General features: G+C 35.0%; 2 protein-coding genes across 3 annotated transcripts; one reads left to right on the top strand and one right to left on the bottom strand.

Moving 5' to 3' along the window:
- Window positions 1-436: 436 nt before the first annotated feature.
- On the top strand, window positions 437-9,768 carry LOC121729658 (protein arginine N-methyltransferase 5). The gene is made up of 9 exons (XM_042118238.1): window positions 437-887; window positions 988-1,266; window positions 1,392-1,571; window positions 1,896-2,097; window positions 2,691-2,858; window positions 6,611-6,764; window positions 7,345-7,580; window positions 8,918-9,175; window positions 9,556-9,768. The coding sequence occupies exons 1-9, from the start codon at window positions 484-486 to the stop codon at window positions 9,709-9,711; spliced, it is 2,037 nt and encodes a 678-aa protein (XP_041974172.1). The 5' UTR covers window positions 437-483; the 3' UTR covers window positions 9,712-9,768.
- A 164-nt stretch (window positions 9,769-9,932) lies between these two features.
- Window positions 9,933-11,422, bottom strand: LOC121729355 (ubiquinone biosynthesis protein COQ4 homolog, mitochondrial). Of its 2 annotated transcripts, XM_042117834.1 has the most exons (4): window positions 10,820-11,422; window positions 10,362-10,524; window positions 10,180-10,286; window positions 9,933-10,032 (listed from the first exon to the last, which is right to left on the bottom strand). In XM_042117834.1, the coding sequence occupies exons 1-3, from the start codon at window positions 11,315-11,317 to the stop codon at window positions 10,201-10,203; spliced, it is 747 nt and encodes a 248-aa protein (XP_041973768.1). In that variant the 5' UTR covers window positions 11,318-11,422; the 3' UTR covers window positions 9,933-10,032; window positions 10,180-10,200. The 2 variants fall into 2 exon arrangements, with proteins under 2 accessions (XP_041973768.1, XP_041973767.1); XM_042117833.1 differs by having other exon boundaries at window positions 9,933-10,286.
- Between the last annotated feature and the right edge of the window lie 6,262 nt (window positions 11,423-17,684).

Below are 17,684 nucleotides of genomic sequence, written 5' to 3'. Positions count from 1 at the left end.
GAATGTGAAAGAGTGATGTAGTGTCTTTATATTATTTTCCTAAAATTGTGTTATCTGGGTTTTTAATGTGTAATATTGGTAGGATATTAACCATTAAATATTCGTTATCGTGCACAAGTGTGGGAAAGTGATGTAGTGACCAGAAACATGCTCTTTTGTATTCCCTCCAAAACTCCATCAAAAGTTTCAGTAAAGCATCCTACCACTTTACTGAATCGACCGACTTGACTTCTTGACTGTATTGACTTTATACTTAGACTTTGACTAGACTTTGGACCTGACTGACCTGACGATATATAAAAAATTGTATTAAAGAATATTGTTTTCCCGCCATAATATTATACTCGACACTGGCCATGGTTATAGCCGAAGTGCCATTATATGGAGAAAAAAAAAAAAGAAGAAGAAGAAATTTCGCTTTTGTGCGGTTCAGCGTCAAATTGTTTAAAAATTTATTTAATACCTAGTTTATATGAAATAAAAATGTCGCAACAAGAAATATCGTGTGGACTGGATTATGTGACATCTCCAGATATACAACAATGCTTAACAGAAGCATTACACTTCAATTATTCGTTCATCGTAGCGCCTATAGTTCACCCACGTTTTCGCCGGTCGGTGCTTCCTAATGGAAGTGTCGTCGGGGGATTTACAAGATCTGACATGGTCATATCACCTCAAGACTGGACGACCAGGATCGTGGGGAAACTGTCGCCTTATTTGGATGTGGATGCACCGTCGCCAGCGGTTCGTCAACGCCATGAAGATTGTATGAACGAGGAGCTATCGTACTGCCGCGGCCTTGGCCTGCCTGCTGTTATGTTGAATTTACATTCCAAAAACACTAATAATTTAGCTAGAATAATGTGTGATTATTTTGAGACTAGGTACAGTGAACTGAAAAGAGACATAATTTACTTACATAAATAATTTTCTGTTGGCTGTCCATAAAAAAAATATATAACAAGTTTCAAATTCAATTTTCAGTTACCATCCTACAATAATATGGGCATGTGTCCCAATGTTCTGCAACAGAACTTTGATAAACAGTGGACCAGAAAATGATGAGGAAAATGAAGAACCGTGGAATGAGACTTGGCTCTGGTGGTCTAAATTCCATGAGCGTGTCGGGTGGGAGAAGAGAGTTGGGGTGGTCCTTAAATTGTCGGCAGACCTGCCATCTCAGGAAATTATCAAAAGATGGCTGGGAGAACCTGTGAAAGCCATAATTGTTCCAACTTCTATATTTCACAATAATAAAAAGGGGTAAGTTATTAATATTGAACTTGTCTTTGATTTTGTTTGTATAAAACTTTTTATAAAAAAATTATGATACATAATTTCCAAGTTGACAATAACAATGCATATCATGGCTTACTTATTTTTTTTAGATATCCAGTGCTGTCAAGGGCACACCAGCAGCTGGTAATCAGTATGGTGGAACATGATGCCCAGGTAATCGTCAGTGGTGCCAGAAGGTCTAATGTAGAGCACTACCTCCAGTATTTGTACCGACTGCATAAAAGACGACCAAACGCTGTGGATGATCCAATGCTCAGTTATGCCAGAGGGTAAGATGTATTTAATTTTGTTAAACTTTTTTTGGGTTCCCTAAAAACAAAAAAAAATACAGGTAGACAATAAAATCTGATATTAGTTGAAGAGTTTATTGTCTACCTGATGGTGGATGGGTGGTAGTCTAAGCACTAAAAATAAATTGAAATTGTTTATTTTTAAAAATAGTAGGAGAACTGTAAGGGCATGGTTTTGACTTGCAGTTTTTAGTATCTAAAGCACTAATTAGCCAATAAAGTTGTCAATGAATATTTTACATAATTTTTAAATTGAAGATAAATATATTATTATTGTATTAATAAACAGTTGTATGTTTACAGTTGGGAAGACTATCTTCAAACCCCACTGCAACCACTAGCTGACAACTTAGATACATACACATATAATGTATTTGAGAAAGATCCAGTAAAATATGACCAGTATCAAAAAGCTATTGCTAAGGCATTGGTAGATTTACAAAAGAAAGCAATAGCTAAAGCACTGATAGATTTTCATAGTAAAAGAAAATCTGATAATACAGAGGTTAGTAGTTTATATATTTGTAGTTTATAATATCTGAAAAGGAAAACAGAACCTAGTATGATTATTGTATTTTATTTTGTAGTATTTTTAATATTTATTAATGAATAATTTGTTTACTATAAGTTTTATACGTGGGAGAGCCATGCTTCGGCACGAATGGGCCGACTCGACCAGAGAAATACCACATTCTCACAGAAAACCAGTGTGAAACAGCGCTTGCGCTGTGTTTCGCCGAGTGAGTGAGTTTACTGGAGGCCCAATTCTCTTCCCTACCCTCCCCTATTCCCTTCCCTTCCCATCCCTACCCTCCCCTATTACCCTATTCCCTCTCCTCAAAGGCCGGCAACGCACCCGCAGCTCTTCTGATGCTGCGAGTGTCCATGGGCGACGGAAGTTGCTTTCCATCAGGTGACCTGTTTGCTTGTTTGCCCCCTTATTTCATTTAAAAAAAAGTATATTAGTATTAGTAATTAGCATATAGTATTGTATATTAGTAATTAACATTAGTAAACTACTAATATTGATGTCATATGTTTTGTAAAAAAATAAATTTGCAACTAGATCTTTTTTTTATGAGGATTTTTTTTCTTTAGAATTCATCTGAAGATTCCTCCATAATCAACACTAATGTGGACAAGTCTGTGACACCAAAGCAAGACCCAGAAGATGGTACTGTCACAGTGATGGTGCTAGGGGCTGGCCGCGGCCCTTTGGTCAGGGCAACACTTAATGCTGCTGATATAACTAACAGCAAGGTGAAGGTGTGTAAAAGAAATCCATACTTACTAATATTATAAATGCGAAAGCGTGTCGGCCTGTTGGTTACCTCTTCACACACAAACCACGCACTACAGCAATTTTGTTTAAATTTGGGAAGAAGATACTTAAAAGTCCTGGGAAAGGACATAGGATACTTTTTATCCCGGAGAATGTACGGTTTCCGAGCGATAAACGAATTTTGGCGCCAACTCTACGTCATGTCATTCATAATATTATGTTTTAAATACAGCATGACTGGTGAGACATGATCAATACTTAAGTAGAGTACTCGGTACTCGATTCTCATTATAATTATGTAATATATTTTATAATTAGGTACATGGACACTTAGTAAATTACTATGCGGCGGCGTGCGCGCCGCGCCCTACTCCCGCGCGCGGTGTCCATGCGTTGAGTAAATAATTATTTAACTTTAAGCCATCAGTAATCAATTGATATAATTTTTTTGTTATTTTTTTCCAACTAATATAATAGCCAAATATCACATCCTTGAGTATTGAACATGTTTCACCAGTCATGCTGTATATTCACAACACATTTTATAATGATGAGCATATTATATTATGTGTCATAAACATAAAGCTACATACAGTATTAGTAATGTGATTGAAAATTTCGAAAAAAGGAAATTTGGGTTTGTGGTAAACTGTGCACTTCTAAAAATAAAATAATCTATACTAATATTATAAATGCGAAAGTATCTCTGTCTGTCTGTCTGTCTGTCTGTCTGTCTGTCTGTCTGTCTGTCTCGCTTTCACGCCAAAACTACTGAACCGATTGCAATGAAATTTTGTACACAGTTATTCTAGAGTCTGAGAAAGGACATAGGCTACATTTTGATGTGGGAAAATATCTTATTTCCATGAAAATATCGATGAAAATTACTTCGCATTGCGCGTGGCCAGCGCTCATCCCGGGGGTCCTGGGTTCGAGTCCCGCAGGCGGAACAAAAAGTTTTCAATGTTCCTGGGTCTTGGATGTGTATTAAAATAATATTTCAAAAATCTTAAATATATTTTATGTATAATATTATAAAAAATCCAGAAATATATCGACGCGATGCAATGAACATTTTAGTTCTAATACGATTCAACAGATGGCGCTTTTTTTACTTTTGTTACATAGAACTAATCATACTTATTAGTTATTATGTTTTTGTTTATAGTTTTTAATACGTTAGAATATTATGTTTAATAATATTATCACTTGCTATAATAATAATCAATCTATCTTATCTTATAGAACTCCTACTGCATTTCTAAGGAGTTCGAGTGTGTTGTGTTGGCCTATATTCCATCCAGAAAATATATCAATGCAATCAGCAATCAACATTTTAATTCTAATATATGAAAACAGATGGCGCTTTATTTTTTTACTTCATTATTATAACAGAACTAATCATACCTACTTTATTATATATTATTGTTTTTATTCATAACTAGCTGTTGCCCGCGACTTATAAATACTGCGAAATATACTGCGAAAGTATCTCTGTCTGTCTGTCTGTCTGTCTGCCTGTCTGTCTCGCTTTCACGCCAAAACTACTGAATAGATTGCAATGAAATTTTGTACACAGTTATTCTAGAGTCTGAGAAAGGACATAGGCTACATTTTGATGTGCGAAAATATCTTATTTCCATGAAAATATCGATGAAAATTACTTCGCATTGCGCGTGACCAGCGCTCATCCCGGGGGTCCTGGGTTCGAGTCCCGCAGGCGGAACAAAAAGTTTTTAATGTTCCTGGGTCTTGGATGTGTATTAAAATAATATTTCAAAAATCTTAAATATATTTTATGTGTAATATTATAAAAAATCCAGAAATATATCGACGCGATGCAATGAACATTTTAGTTCTAATACGATTCAACAGATGGCGCTTTATTTTTTTACTTCGTTGTAACATAGAACTAATCATACTTATTAGTTGTTATGTTTTTGTTTATAGTTTTTAATACGTTAGAATATTATGTTTAATAATGTTATCACTTGCTATAATAATAATCAATCTATCTTATCTTATAGAACTCCTACTGCATTTCTAAGGAGTTCGAGTGTGTTGTGTTGGCCTATATTCCATCCAGAAAATATATCAATGCAATCAGCAATCAACATTTTAATTCTAATATATGAAAACAGATGGCGCTTTATTTTTTTACTTCATTATTATAACAGAACTAATCATACTTACTTTATTATATATTATTGTTTTTATTCATAACTAGCTGTTGCCCGCGACTTCGTCCGCGTGGACTTTAGTTTATAGCGCGCGGTGTCAACAAAATTTGTGTCAAATTTAAAAACTTTTTAAAACCCTGGTAAGTGGTACCCCTCTTAGGGCCGCGCAGCGCGCTACACCGGAATGGCAGCGCTGAAAGTGCTTGCCTCGCCGCTGCCATTCCGGTGTAGCGCGGCCCTTAAGAGGATACAACAGCGGCTAGAGAAATGAAAAAAAAGTACGTGTAATATCTATAGCTGTCTCCCTTACCTCAAGCCTATACCGCAGAACGCGATAGAGACAACTGCAGAAAATCCAGAAAATCAACGATTCGTTGTCCCCTGATTCCTTCTCCAAAACTTAACCGATTTAAGTACTTTTTTCATTAAAGATTAAAAAAAGGCTTGAGCTGTGTTCCTATGTTTTGCTTTTTTTGTATAATCTAGCCAAATCTGTTTTCTGGACGTTTGAACACAGTGGAAAATCTGGCCATTTTTTTGGGTTTTTGAACGTTCATATCTTATTTAATAATTAAATTATGAAAAAAAATGAAACATAGGGACATTGTATTAGTGGCCGTAGATATTCAGGAAAAAAAATATAACTCTACTAGCATTATTCAGGGAGGAAACAGGGGACAACGTTTGTATGGAAAAAAGGGCGGTGTGGAATCCTCTTAATTAATCAAAATACCCAAAAACAGCTGTGCAGTGTGCACATAATCTGTACTAATATTATGAATGCGAAAGTATCTCTGTCTGTCTGTCTGTCTGTCAGTCTCGCTTTCACGCCAAACGCCAAAACTACCGAACCGATTGTAATGAAATTTTGTATACTGATAGTCTAAAGCCTGAGAAAGGACATAGGCTACTTTTTTACTGGAAAAAAGGGTTGTAAGGGTCGTAAATTTGTTCAAAAAATTCATAATAGATGGCGCCGTGCGTCTTCTACATCGCGCTGACGCTTGCTCAAAAGTCTTTCTATAAGAGGTGGTATCATCTTACATTTAATTCTCGATTTTTTTCAATTGTTATATCTATTCTACGGTATTAAATAACTCAGTACTTTATCTGTGCAGGCAGTGACGTAACCTTAATACCAAATTTCACCAACGACTGTTAAAGTTAATGCTCGAATTAGTATCACGTTAGCTGTTTCGTTTTTCATATGAATGAAAGAGAAGATATTTTAACAAGCTGTTAACACTAACAGACGTTGGTGAAATTGGGGCTAAACCTATCAATGATAAATAGTTTATGGGTAAAGTTGTGTAATTGGGGGGCTAAATAAGCTTTAAAATTTGGCATAATATATAAAGTTTAACATACAAAAATGAAGTACTTATTGTTTGCACACTGCACAGCTGTATTGATTTAATGGGTACCAGGGTTTTTTTATAAAAGCTTTTGACACCAATTTTGTTGACATCGCGCGCTATAAACTGAAGTCCACGCGGACGAAGTCGCGGGCAACAGCTAGTTTAAATAATAAATTTGACTTTAAATCTTTTTCAAAGGTAATAGCAGTTGAGAAGAACCCGTGTGCTGTGGTGGTATTGGCTGCCCAAGTGAGGGAGGTGTGGAAAGACCGAGATGTCACCGTCGTGCCTGGAGATATGAGATACCTGAATTTGTCACCAAAAGCCGATATTATAGTTTCTGAGTTACTAGGTTAGTGCTTGTTTTGTTACAACAGTGATACATTTAATTAATGTGTACTATCAGAGAAGTTGATTCCTAGGCAGATGGCGGACCTAAGTAATTTCGTCATGTTAAGTCAAACCCATCCGGCCGATCGCAGCTAACATTGAATTGACATATTAAGGCAATGAGTTTCTAAAATACTAGAGTAGCAATGTCTTACAAAAGATTCTCAGAAATGCGTAACCACTTTTTTGTTCAAAAGACAATGTCAAGTCATATATTCGTTATGTCATTATGTATGTGAGATATGCCTGCAGGCATCTTCGAAGTGGCAACGCGTTGCTACCGTAAACTTCCAATCTAGTTACGTTAGTAACATAGAATATCATTGTATTAAGGCGACCAAATGACGTAGGTCTGTCAACTGCCTAGGAATCAATTTCCTCTGGTATACAATAATAATGCTGTAAACTGGTGTACCAATCTAAAACTTGTAGTTAATTATTTTTATAAAATGTCTTGCATGGGGCACATAGGGTACCAAAAATGGACTTTTTAAAATAATATTTGTCTGACACTGTGACACACAATATGTTTAATATTTCAGGCTCTTGGGGTGATAATGAGCTATCACCAGAATGTCTAGACGGTGCAGCTAGTCTTTTGAAAAGCACTGGAATTTCAATACCTTGTCAGTACAAGTCCTACGTAGCCCCCATATCTACACCTCGACTTTGGTCAGCGGCTAAGGCAGCAACCAACAATCCTTCACAGGCAGACAAAAACCTCGAAACCCTATGGGTTGTGTACATGCAAAACAAACATGACATAGCAGAAACAAAGGTAAAAAATATATCCATTAAATACTACAACGCTTCAACTCCCAAGCGGCCACATGTGGACGCGAGAACAATAGATTTCCAAGAAATCGCGAAAGACGCGAGAACAATAGAAAGAATAATAAATTGATATATTTTTAGGGTTCCGTAGCCAAATGGCAAAAACGGAACCCTTATAGATTCGTCATGTCTGTCTGTCTGTCTGTCCGTCCGTCCGTCCGTATGTCACAGCCACTTTTCTCCGAAACTATAAGAGCTATACTATTGAAACTTGGTAAATAGATGTATTCTGTGAACCGCTTTCAGAGGATACACCAGGGGCTAGAGAAATGGAAAAAAAAGTATGTGTAATATCTATAGCTGTCTCCCTTACCTCAAGCCTATACCGCAGAAAGCTATAGAGACAACTGCAGAAAATCAACAATTCGTTGTCCCCTGATTCCTTCTCCAAAACTTAACCGATTTAAGTACTTTTTTCACTAAAGATTAAAGATAGGCTTAAGCTGTGTTTATATGTTTTGCTTTTTTTGTATAATCTAGCCAAATCTGTTTTCTGGACGTTTGAACACAGCGGAAAATCTAACCATTTTTTTGGGGTTTTTGAACGTTCATATCTTATTTAATAATTAAATTATGAAAAAAAAGAAAACATAGGGACGTTGTATTAGTGGCCGTAGATATTCAGGAAAAAAATTATAACTTAACTAGCTTTATTCAGGGAGGAAACAGGGGACAACGTTTGTATGGAAAAAAGGGCGGTGTGGAATCCTCTTAAGATTTTGATACAAAATTGGAAAAATTATTGAAAATTTTAGGGGTCCCCATAGATACAACTGAAACATAAAATTTTTTTTTCATCTAACCTATGCGTGTGGGGTATCTATGGATAGGTCTTCAAAAATCATATTAAGGTTTCTACTATCATTTTTTTATAACCTGAATAGTTTGCGAGAGAGACTTTTCCAAAGTGGAAAAATGTGTGTCGTCCCCCCCCCCCCCCCCTCTAACTTCTAAAGTAGGGGCATGATAAGTCTAAAAAAATATATATGATGTACATTACTATAAAAACTACCAACGAAAATTGGTTCGAACGAGATCTAGCCAGTAGTTTTTTTTATACGTCATAAATGGTAAACCTTAATTTAACTTTCATTAAATCAACTGAAATATGAAAATAAATCAAAAACCTCTTAATTTTATAAAAATAAACCTTATTGCTGCTCTTCATGGGCAGCAATAAGCTTCAGGGGCGAGTCCAACTCGCACTTGGTCGGTTTTTTTTTTTACTTTTTATTACAATAAAGATTTTTTACTTGAAACATTGTGTATTTTGGTTTTCAGGAAGTATTTACATTTGACCATCCTGCTAAACCTGTCATAGATCATGAGGGTAACGAAATGACAAATCACAGAGCCATGGCATTAACAGACAACAGAAGGTCTGCCACTGTTAAATGGGAAGTGACTCAAGATAATGTGATGCACGGTTTTGGAGGGTATTTCGACTGTCAGTTATATGGAGATGAGACAATTAGCATAGTGCCATCCACACATAGCCCAGGGATGATTTCTTGGTTCCCAGTGTTTATACCAATTAAGGTATGCTATTTTGATTATATTTATAATTATTATTATTATTATTTATCTTGAAGCTAAATTAAAACACCTAATTATTGGCACTATGAGAGGTGATACTACAAAAAATACTACAAATTAGTGTATTCAAGCAAAAATCTAAGGTGCCAAAATTCAATGTAAAAATATAAGTAACTGCTAACAATGAGGTCATTTCCCCTTTATAGTTTTGAATGTCGGGACTACGATGACTACTGCCGGTTCGGGAACTAGACCTACGAGAAGAACCGGCGTAAGAAACTCGCATCAGGACATCTTTTACCAAAAAGATTTATATTTTTGATTTAAGTATCTAGAATTAAGAAGTAAATAATTATGTTAATTTTTCCTAACTTTATTTTCAGACGCCTATAAGAGTTAAGAAGGGTGATTTTATTGAAGCAACATTCTGGCGATGCGTTAATGCTCGCAGAGTTTGGTATGAATGGATTGTGGAAGTGGACAACCGCATAACACCACTTCATAATCCCAATGGACGCAGTTCTGAAATGCTGTTATGATTGTTTTGCAACATAATATTATGTTACTAAGAATATATTATTTTGCTATTGAAATTTATATGATTGTCTTATTTTTTGCTTGTAAATATACATTTTAATTTTTCAAAACTCTGATGTTATAACAATATACTAATACTTACCATTAATATTAATATAAAGTTCCTGTATCTTTCATGGAAATCATCACAAATGTTAATTATCTGATAATAAAAACAGTATAATAACATGTCTTTGTATATTACAAAACCTCACCTTACAATTTAAATATTTGTCTATATTATAAATCAAATAACTTTTTAACTGATCACATTTTATGGTCTACTACAGTGTTTCCCAACCTGTGGTCTCTGGACCATACAGATTTTTTTTTCTGTTTATTTTATTAGGGGGGTCCCTAAATCTGTAGGTACATGATTTCCTAGGGGTCCGTGGCAGAAAAAGGTTGGGAAACACTGGTCTACTACATACATTTACATTTAACAATACTGATTACTTATTGACAACTAGTTTTGCTATATTCATCTCTTTGTGAAAGTCATCTATGTCTTGCTCCCATCTCTTTTCAAAGTACACACCTGTAAATAAACTTTTCTGTAACATTTTAATTACGATTAAATATAAGTGTACATTAACATTTTATATCCCTGTACCTTGTAAAAACTTTGCATTCATTCCAGTCGTTACAGCCCAAGGCAAATAATAATTCACATATAGTTGCCGATGTTTTGGTTTCAGTCTTGCTGCACCCCAAATTCCTCCTCCGATGCACATGGGTAGAGTTGTTTGAATACCTTCCACCCATTTTACAGTAACCTGAAAGAAAAAGTTCATTCATGTATATTCTATCTGATTTTATAGAGAAGAAAGATTCTGCTATAAAGAATAATATTATGACATAATATAGATGGTAACAAGAAATTAAAAAACTTCTAGAATACAAGTTAATAATTTATTTAGATGTTTTGAGATCTTTACTATTCAAGGTTATTTTGTCTCAATGATATTCTATGTTACTAATTGTCTATAAACATATAAACTGAGCATTATTATTTTGGTCCAAACTTGGTCTGACACTAATATATTTAAGATAAAGTTAATGACAACTTACCTCACCTAACATTGTAGTCTTCATATAAAGAGTAGCATGGACCAAATCATGTACTTCTCTGTACCTTTGCATCACATAAGCTAAATCAGGATCCTCTATAAAGCGAACGGGTAACCTAGAATCTGCAGTTATATTATTTTCTTTCATAAAATCCACATACACCCTTCCAAGAGTATTTTCTGGTAATTGGGATAAAGTTTTAAAGCATACAGTCTGAGTGTTGATTCTAGGCATATCTTTGAGAATCTCAGCTCCTTCATTCGATTGCAACATCTTTTCTCTCATGTACCTAAGGGACTGTTCACCAGTAACCTCCCCGAGACAAGCTATCATGTCGCCTCTATGTGGATCAAAAAGGGACACGGCAGCTGACCCAACTGATAACATAAGTTTTTGGAATGGAGTTATTTTAATAGCATTTTTTTCCAAGTCATTAATATAGTTAATCTTCCTCGGTATGGTTACCGAATAGTTCCTAATAAAAGCGTAACCTTTCATGGCTTTAGTTGTACACCGACGGAGAAACAAAACTAAATTGAAATATTCATTTCCTACGGTTGTTTCTTTTGGCTAAGACTGGGTTGCAACTTGCACCAGAGGCGTGGGTAAAGTTAAAGTTACAGTGAAGGTAAATTTAACTTTACCCATAACCAAAGAGAATATAATCACTACGTTTTACCCATAACTTTACCCGGCGAAATTGACAGATGACAGCTGAATGCTGATCCAACAAGGTTATGGCGGCTCTCGACATAGGCGAACGCGTTGGCCAACGCGTCTGCAGACGCGTTGGCAGTGCGCTTGCAACGGCGTTTGTGAGTAATCCACACATAGGAAGGTCGTTCAGTATGCTTTGGATCGCGCCAATGTGCGGACGGATTTAAAATGGATGTTGAGTCGCTAACAGCTGCAGCTGTATATTTATTCACAGCTTATAATTACTTTGTAAATGTGGACAAGAAAAAGTTTTTAAAGGGTATTCTCGAAATAAATAAGTAAAAGGCGAGAAAACGTAACAAACAAAGAAATAAACTCACTTTTACATATTTTATAATATTAAAATATATTTTTTATTACTTATTATTTATTATATAAGTATAAAAATTATTACTTATTACTTATTATAATTATCATGATTAATAATTAATAATATATAAGTATTTATTATTTATTAAATATTTAATTTATTTTGTTTTTAGTATATTTTGTTGTTATAGCGACAACAGATATAGGTACATAATCTGTGAAAATTTCAGAAATCTAGCTAAGTATAGCGGTTCTTGAGATACAGCCTGGAGACAGACAGACGGACAGACAGACAGACGGACAGACAGAAATGCAGACAGACGTTGAAGTCTTAGTAATAGGGTCCCGTTTTTACCCGTTGGGTACGGAACCCTAAAACATCGTGAGGAAAATAGAATGTCCAATAACCTTATTTTTTTTGCAACTTTTGATATGATTTTTGGTTCCACAGGCAGTTTTTACTCTGATAGGGTCTATACAGACGGACCGCATTTCAACTGCAATCCAACCGCAAATTGCAGTTCAAGTGCAGTTTGAATGCAGTTGACATGACTGCAATAGAACTGCAAACCAAATGCGCAGTCGGATTGCAGTTCAGTTGCAGTTGGCGTGCAGTCGTGTGAACCGCATACCGACTGCATCCAAACTGCACTGCTACTGATTCCATGCGCGGGAGAGCGGAGCGTGCGGGTGGGTGGGATAGTGCAGTTTGGATGCAGTCGGTATGAAATTCACACGACTGCAGTCAACTGCAATCCGACTGCGCGTTCGGTTTGCAGTTCTATTGCAGTCGTGTCAACTGCATTCAAACTGCACTTCAACTGCAATTTGCGGTTGGATTGCAGTTGAAATGCGGTCCGTCTGTATAGACCCATAGGGCCCAATAAATTTAAATGTTTTCTCGATACTCATATTGTTCGCCATTTCGTCAAGTTAGATGTTAATTTGCCACAAGAAGGAAACGTGCACTCTTCATCGCCGCTCCGGGCGAACTGATCGCGCGGCCTATGTGTGGATGGAGCGCGAAGCGAAATGGCCCTATTTACCGATATTCACACCAAATGTCACAGGAATTATACATTTTGGTTTTGACAACATCTTACCGGCACTTTTGCACGATAACGGATATTTAATGGCCAATATTTTAATTTTTAACAGTATTGAACATCGAAAACCCAAATAACACAATTTGGGAAAAAATAATAAAAACCACACCAACAAAAGTCCCACCAAGGAGGTGATGGTATGAATTGCTTAGGTGTTTTCTTAATAGGAAGAGTTTCATCTGCTGATTCGATTAAAGCAGATGCTAAAGCATCAGCACAAACAGTGCCAATCCTTTTAAGGCTGCCGTTCTCCACATTTTTTGTATTATTATTTTTAAGAAAAAGATGTAAAGAGCAATTTCCGTTAGAAGTTGAAATCTCCTTTTGAATATGTACTACGTAGGGTGTAGAGTCAGTGTCTGTGTACAATAAACGACTAACACGGGGATTAGTCAAGCCCTGATGTTTCTCTATAATACCAACTCCTTGTGTTTCTTGGATATTATTTAAGCTGTCTTTCTTTTCTGTATCACTTAAACACAGGCAGTTGATATCTGCTTTAGTTTTATTAGGATTTTTCTTAATTTTCTTATTACATTTTCGGCAAATTCGTCTGGATGTTGCAGGGCGTTTGCGGTTTGAAGATGAATTATTATTAATCGAAGAGTCAGTGTCCATAGAAGAATCATTAATTTCTGTTGTCTGAACAGTTATAAATTGGCCAACAGGCCCCCCCGGGTCCACATCCATATTTACAAAATACTACATACAAGAGACTTACCAAAATGCGCAGAAAACAATAAAAACTAAAATAAATTAAATAAATATAAAAAGAAAACTAACTAAGATATTTACAATAAATAATTCGAAAAATTGAAAATTTCTAGAAAAAACACGACCGCCCTTTTTGGAGATTCCCGCGCTTTTTTTTTCAGTAGGTAGTCAGTTTTCAGTTTGACAAGTTTTTATTATGTCAGCGTGTTCCTAAACTATTACCAGTATACAGGCCTAATCGCTTAGGCCAATGATCGCTTAGGTTTAAGATATTTTGATTTATGTCACACTTGACAGTACACTGGTATTTTTTGGAAACGCAACCCATATGTAGTCAGTGATGCCAACCTGAAGATAATTTCAGATCGGTGAGGAACCAATAGAAAATCTAGAAGTGTCTATCCTTACGCCATCTAGTTAAGATTGTTACGTAATACATATTAATTTCATGGTGCGTCAGGAATGTCTAGGAGGCGAAACTTTTTTTAAAGCAGTAGCAACACTCTTTTGACATATTTTTGTCCCAGTGATGCCAGATTGGGGGGAATCCCCCCAAATTTGGGGGTTTTTTTAGGTGATGGGGGGAAAATTGGGGGGAACAAATTTTTTGGGGGCATTGTTGGAGGAAAAAATCTGGGAACAGACGGCGAAATCTAAGTACTATGGGCCCGTTTTTACCCTTTGGTTACGACTTACGGAACCATAAAAATGATCAAGGAGCTCGCGAAGATGCTGATTCTATAAAGATTGGACGCTATTACAGAAATAGTGTACATTCATCGTATCCATTTGTGAAATTCCCATTCATAATGAACAAAATTTTTCTTTTATAATTTGTGGGGGGATTTTTCTTGAAATCCCGAATTTTGGGGGGATTTCGGGGAACACTTGGGGAGAAACCGAGTTGGCCGTCTGGCAACACTGTTTTGTCCTTTTTGTATTATTATTGTATATTTTTTGGAGCAAAGGACTCGTTTCTAGCTCCCAATAAATTAAAAAAAAATATATATTTTTGTTCCTTTGTTGTATCAATACTCTATGACATAAAATTTACAAAACAAAGATTTTTCAATTTGCTTAAATTTAGTTTTACAATGTGAAAACTACATGTTACTTTGATTAATATTAATAATTAAAGTGAAAGACGTGTCAGAGTGCTAAAAGCTTCGAAGATTTTCATTGAAGAAAAATAGTAAAACGCGAAAATATCACTGAAATTCTCGCGTCCACATTTCCGATTCTGATCGCTCAATCGCCATAGTAGCAGGTATCTATGCGTTTGTTTTATAAATTCTGTTCGTTAATGTTAATGTTTAATGCAATTTTAAGTAGCCTGAGTAAGTATTATGTGGTATAATAAAAAACTATTTTACATAAACCTTATGTTTACGTAAACAATGAACTGTCAAAAAAATCTATCATATATCGCGCCTTACAATGATTGATACTTTGACTTAGGTGCTTTGCGTAATTATGTATCTTAATCTGCTTAGATGTTTATAAAATTCTCGTGTCACAGTTTATGTGCTTAACTACTTTAACACTTTGATGCAGCGAAATATATAATATTATAATTATTACGTTTTATGTTTACAGGTAGCAGAAAAAGCGTTTAACGAAATAACCGAAATGACTGGGAGAATTTATGCTATCATTTGAAAAAAAAAAAACACTGAAAATATATACAAGGAGTGGGAATTAACCCTTTATTAGGATATTGAAGAGCTGATAATTGAAGATGAAAGTGCCTCTTCACTGCTGTAAATACATGGACCTAGAATGTGGCGATGATTCTGTTTCCGACTGCATTGTAGAATATTATTTGGATGATCATATTTTATTAAAATAACAAAACCCTGTTTTTCATTTATTTATTTTTTGTATTATTTTAAATAAGTAGTTCCCTAACAAGTAAAGCGTATAGGGAATCACTATGTGAGCCAGGACAAATCTTAAAATGACTTTTTCTATTTATATAATGACTAGCTGTGGCCCGCAACTTCGTCCGCGTGAATGTATGTTATTAAAATCGTGATTTAGAAAATTGAACACCCATCAATGACTATTTTATTTGGATCTATTTTACACACGAAATTTTTAATTTACATCAAAGACCCAAGAAACTTGAACCTCAGATACTTATCGTTTTGAAAAATCCTTTCTTAAAAAAGAAAGAAGAAATTCAAATATAAATAAAATATAAAGAAAGAAGAAATTAAAATATAAATAAAATTTAAGGGGGGCTTCCAAAACATAACTTTTGGCCTATTTTTTCTCTATAACGGTACGGAACCCTTCGTGCGCGAGTCCGACTCGCACTTGGTCGATTTTATTGTAAACATTGTATCAAACCCGGGCAATCTATACAACAAAAAAAAATATTGAAAATCTGACCACAAACAGCAAAGTAAACATTAACTCCTCCTTTTTTTAAAGTCGGTTAAAAAAGTATCTAAGATGTTGACCAGGGATGTAAGGTATCATCATGCCAAATTTCATTGAAATCGGTTCAGCGGATTCAGAGATTAGCCTGTACAAACAGACAAACCGACAAACAGACAAACAGACAGAGAAACAAAAATTTCAAAAACAGTTAAAATGTATTCTATTACTCTTCTACTATGCCCCTGACTCGTTTTTTCAAGTTTATTTTCAATGTACAAAAATTTTACTTCTACGATTTTATTATAAGTATAGATATAGATATATACGTTTATATACAATTATTTTATAAATATTTTGTTTATACTCTTACGATTTATTTACTTTGAAATTAGAATTTCATCGTATTTATAGGAATTTTTTTGGGAATTTATAGTAAATTCTGGGGACAGGACACGTCCAGGGAATCAATTTTTCGACCTTTAAAGAGCCACCGAACCAGCTACAGTACGTGTAAAGTAGTGATGAGGTGAGATAGGGTGTACCAGTTTAAAATAAAGTAGGTACTCTGTGAGATATACAAAGATTATAATACTTTACATATAACCTCAATGGGTCGCCTATAGTTTTTTTTTTTAATATTTTTTTAAATTTTGCAAAAAAAGATGCATCGTTAGATGAAGAATGCAAAAATATAAAAATTAACCAGTTTCGGTATAAATGAGACGCTAAGATATACAGTCTGTCAAAAAAGTCATGAAATTAAAAAGTGGCAACTATGGTGGCAACATCTCTTACGTAGTGTCATCCCTTTCAAATCAATCTAGGAAAAAAGGGATGACACTACGATGCCACTTTTTAATTTCATGACTTTGAGAGACTGTAATTTTTTTTTTTGCAAAATTTTAAAAATTATTTCTTAAAAAACTATAGGCGACCTAACAAAAATTATTGTGGACCCATACAGACCTATCGATTAAGGTCATTTTGATTTCAAAAATCCTTCGATGGGGTGCTAAAGTGCTGGTAAATCTAGAAGTGTCTACCGTCGCGCCATCTGGTGCAGATTCTAAACAATTCTAAAAAGAGAACAACCCATTTGTAGTCTTGTCAAAAAAGTGAAAAAATTAAAAAGTCGCAACATCGTAGTGTCATCCCTTTCAAATCAGTCAAATAAGCGCTTAAGAAAAAAAGGGATGTTTTATTTTTCCTAAGAAATAAAAAAACACCCTTTATTATTGCATCATGCGCTAGTTTTGCTAATTATAAACAATTTCTCCAAAGTGATATTAAGCGAAAAAATCAGGCAAAGGTTCGATATTCAACATTTAATTGTTTTTTTGTATAAGAAAAATCAAGTTTGTTGTATGAGAGCCCCCCTAAAATATTTAATTTATTTTGTTTTTAGTATTTATTGTTATAGCGGCAACAGAAATACATAACCTCTGAAAATTTCAACTCTCTAGCTATTATCATTCTTGAGTTACAGCCTGGAGACAGACAGACGGACATACAGAAGGACAGACAGACGGACAGACAGACGGACAAACAGACGGACAGACAGATGGACAGACATCAGAGTCTCAGTAATAGGGTCCCGTTTTTACCCTTTGGGTACAAAACCCTAAAAACACACT

This window comes from Aricia agestis, chromosome 8, assembly GCF_905147365.1.
Source record: "Aricia agestis chromosome 8, ilAriAges1.1, whole genome shotgun sequence".
NCBI lineage: Eukaryota > Metazoa > Arthropoda > Insecta > Lepidoptera > Lycaenidae > Aricia > Aricia agestis.
Note: the sequence above shows the minus strand (reverse complement) of the source record. Positions and strands in the feature narration are given on the sequence as shown.

Excerpts from the sequence above, each read along its gene's own strand:
- LOC121729355 (XM_042117833.1), bottom strand. The coding sequence starts at position 11,317 with ATGAAAGGTTACGCTTTTATTAGGAACTATTCGGTAACCATACCGAGG. Across the intron at positions 10,525-10,819 it reads AGACTACAATGTTAGGTGAG|GTTACTGTAAAATGGGTGGA; the intron begins GTAAGTTGTCAT and ends TTTTTCTTTCAG. Across the intron at positions 10,287-10,361 it reads GAATGCAAAGTTTTTACAAG|GTGTGTACTTTGAAAAGAGA; the intron begins GTACAGGGATAT and ends GTTTATTTACAG.
- LOC121729658 (XM_042118238.1), top strand. The coding sequence starts at position 484 with ATGTCGCAACAAGAAATATCGTGTGGACTGGATTATGTGACATCTCCA. Across the intron at positions 1,267-1,391 it reads TTTCACAATAATAAAAAGGG|ATATCCAGTGCTGTCAAGGG; the intron begins GTAAGTTATTAA and ends TATTTTTTTTAG. Across the intron at positions 6,765-7,344 it reads TATAGTTTCTGAGTTACTAG|GCTCTTGGGGTGATAATGAG; the intron begins GTTAGTGCTTGT and ends TTAATATTTCAG.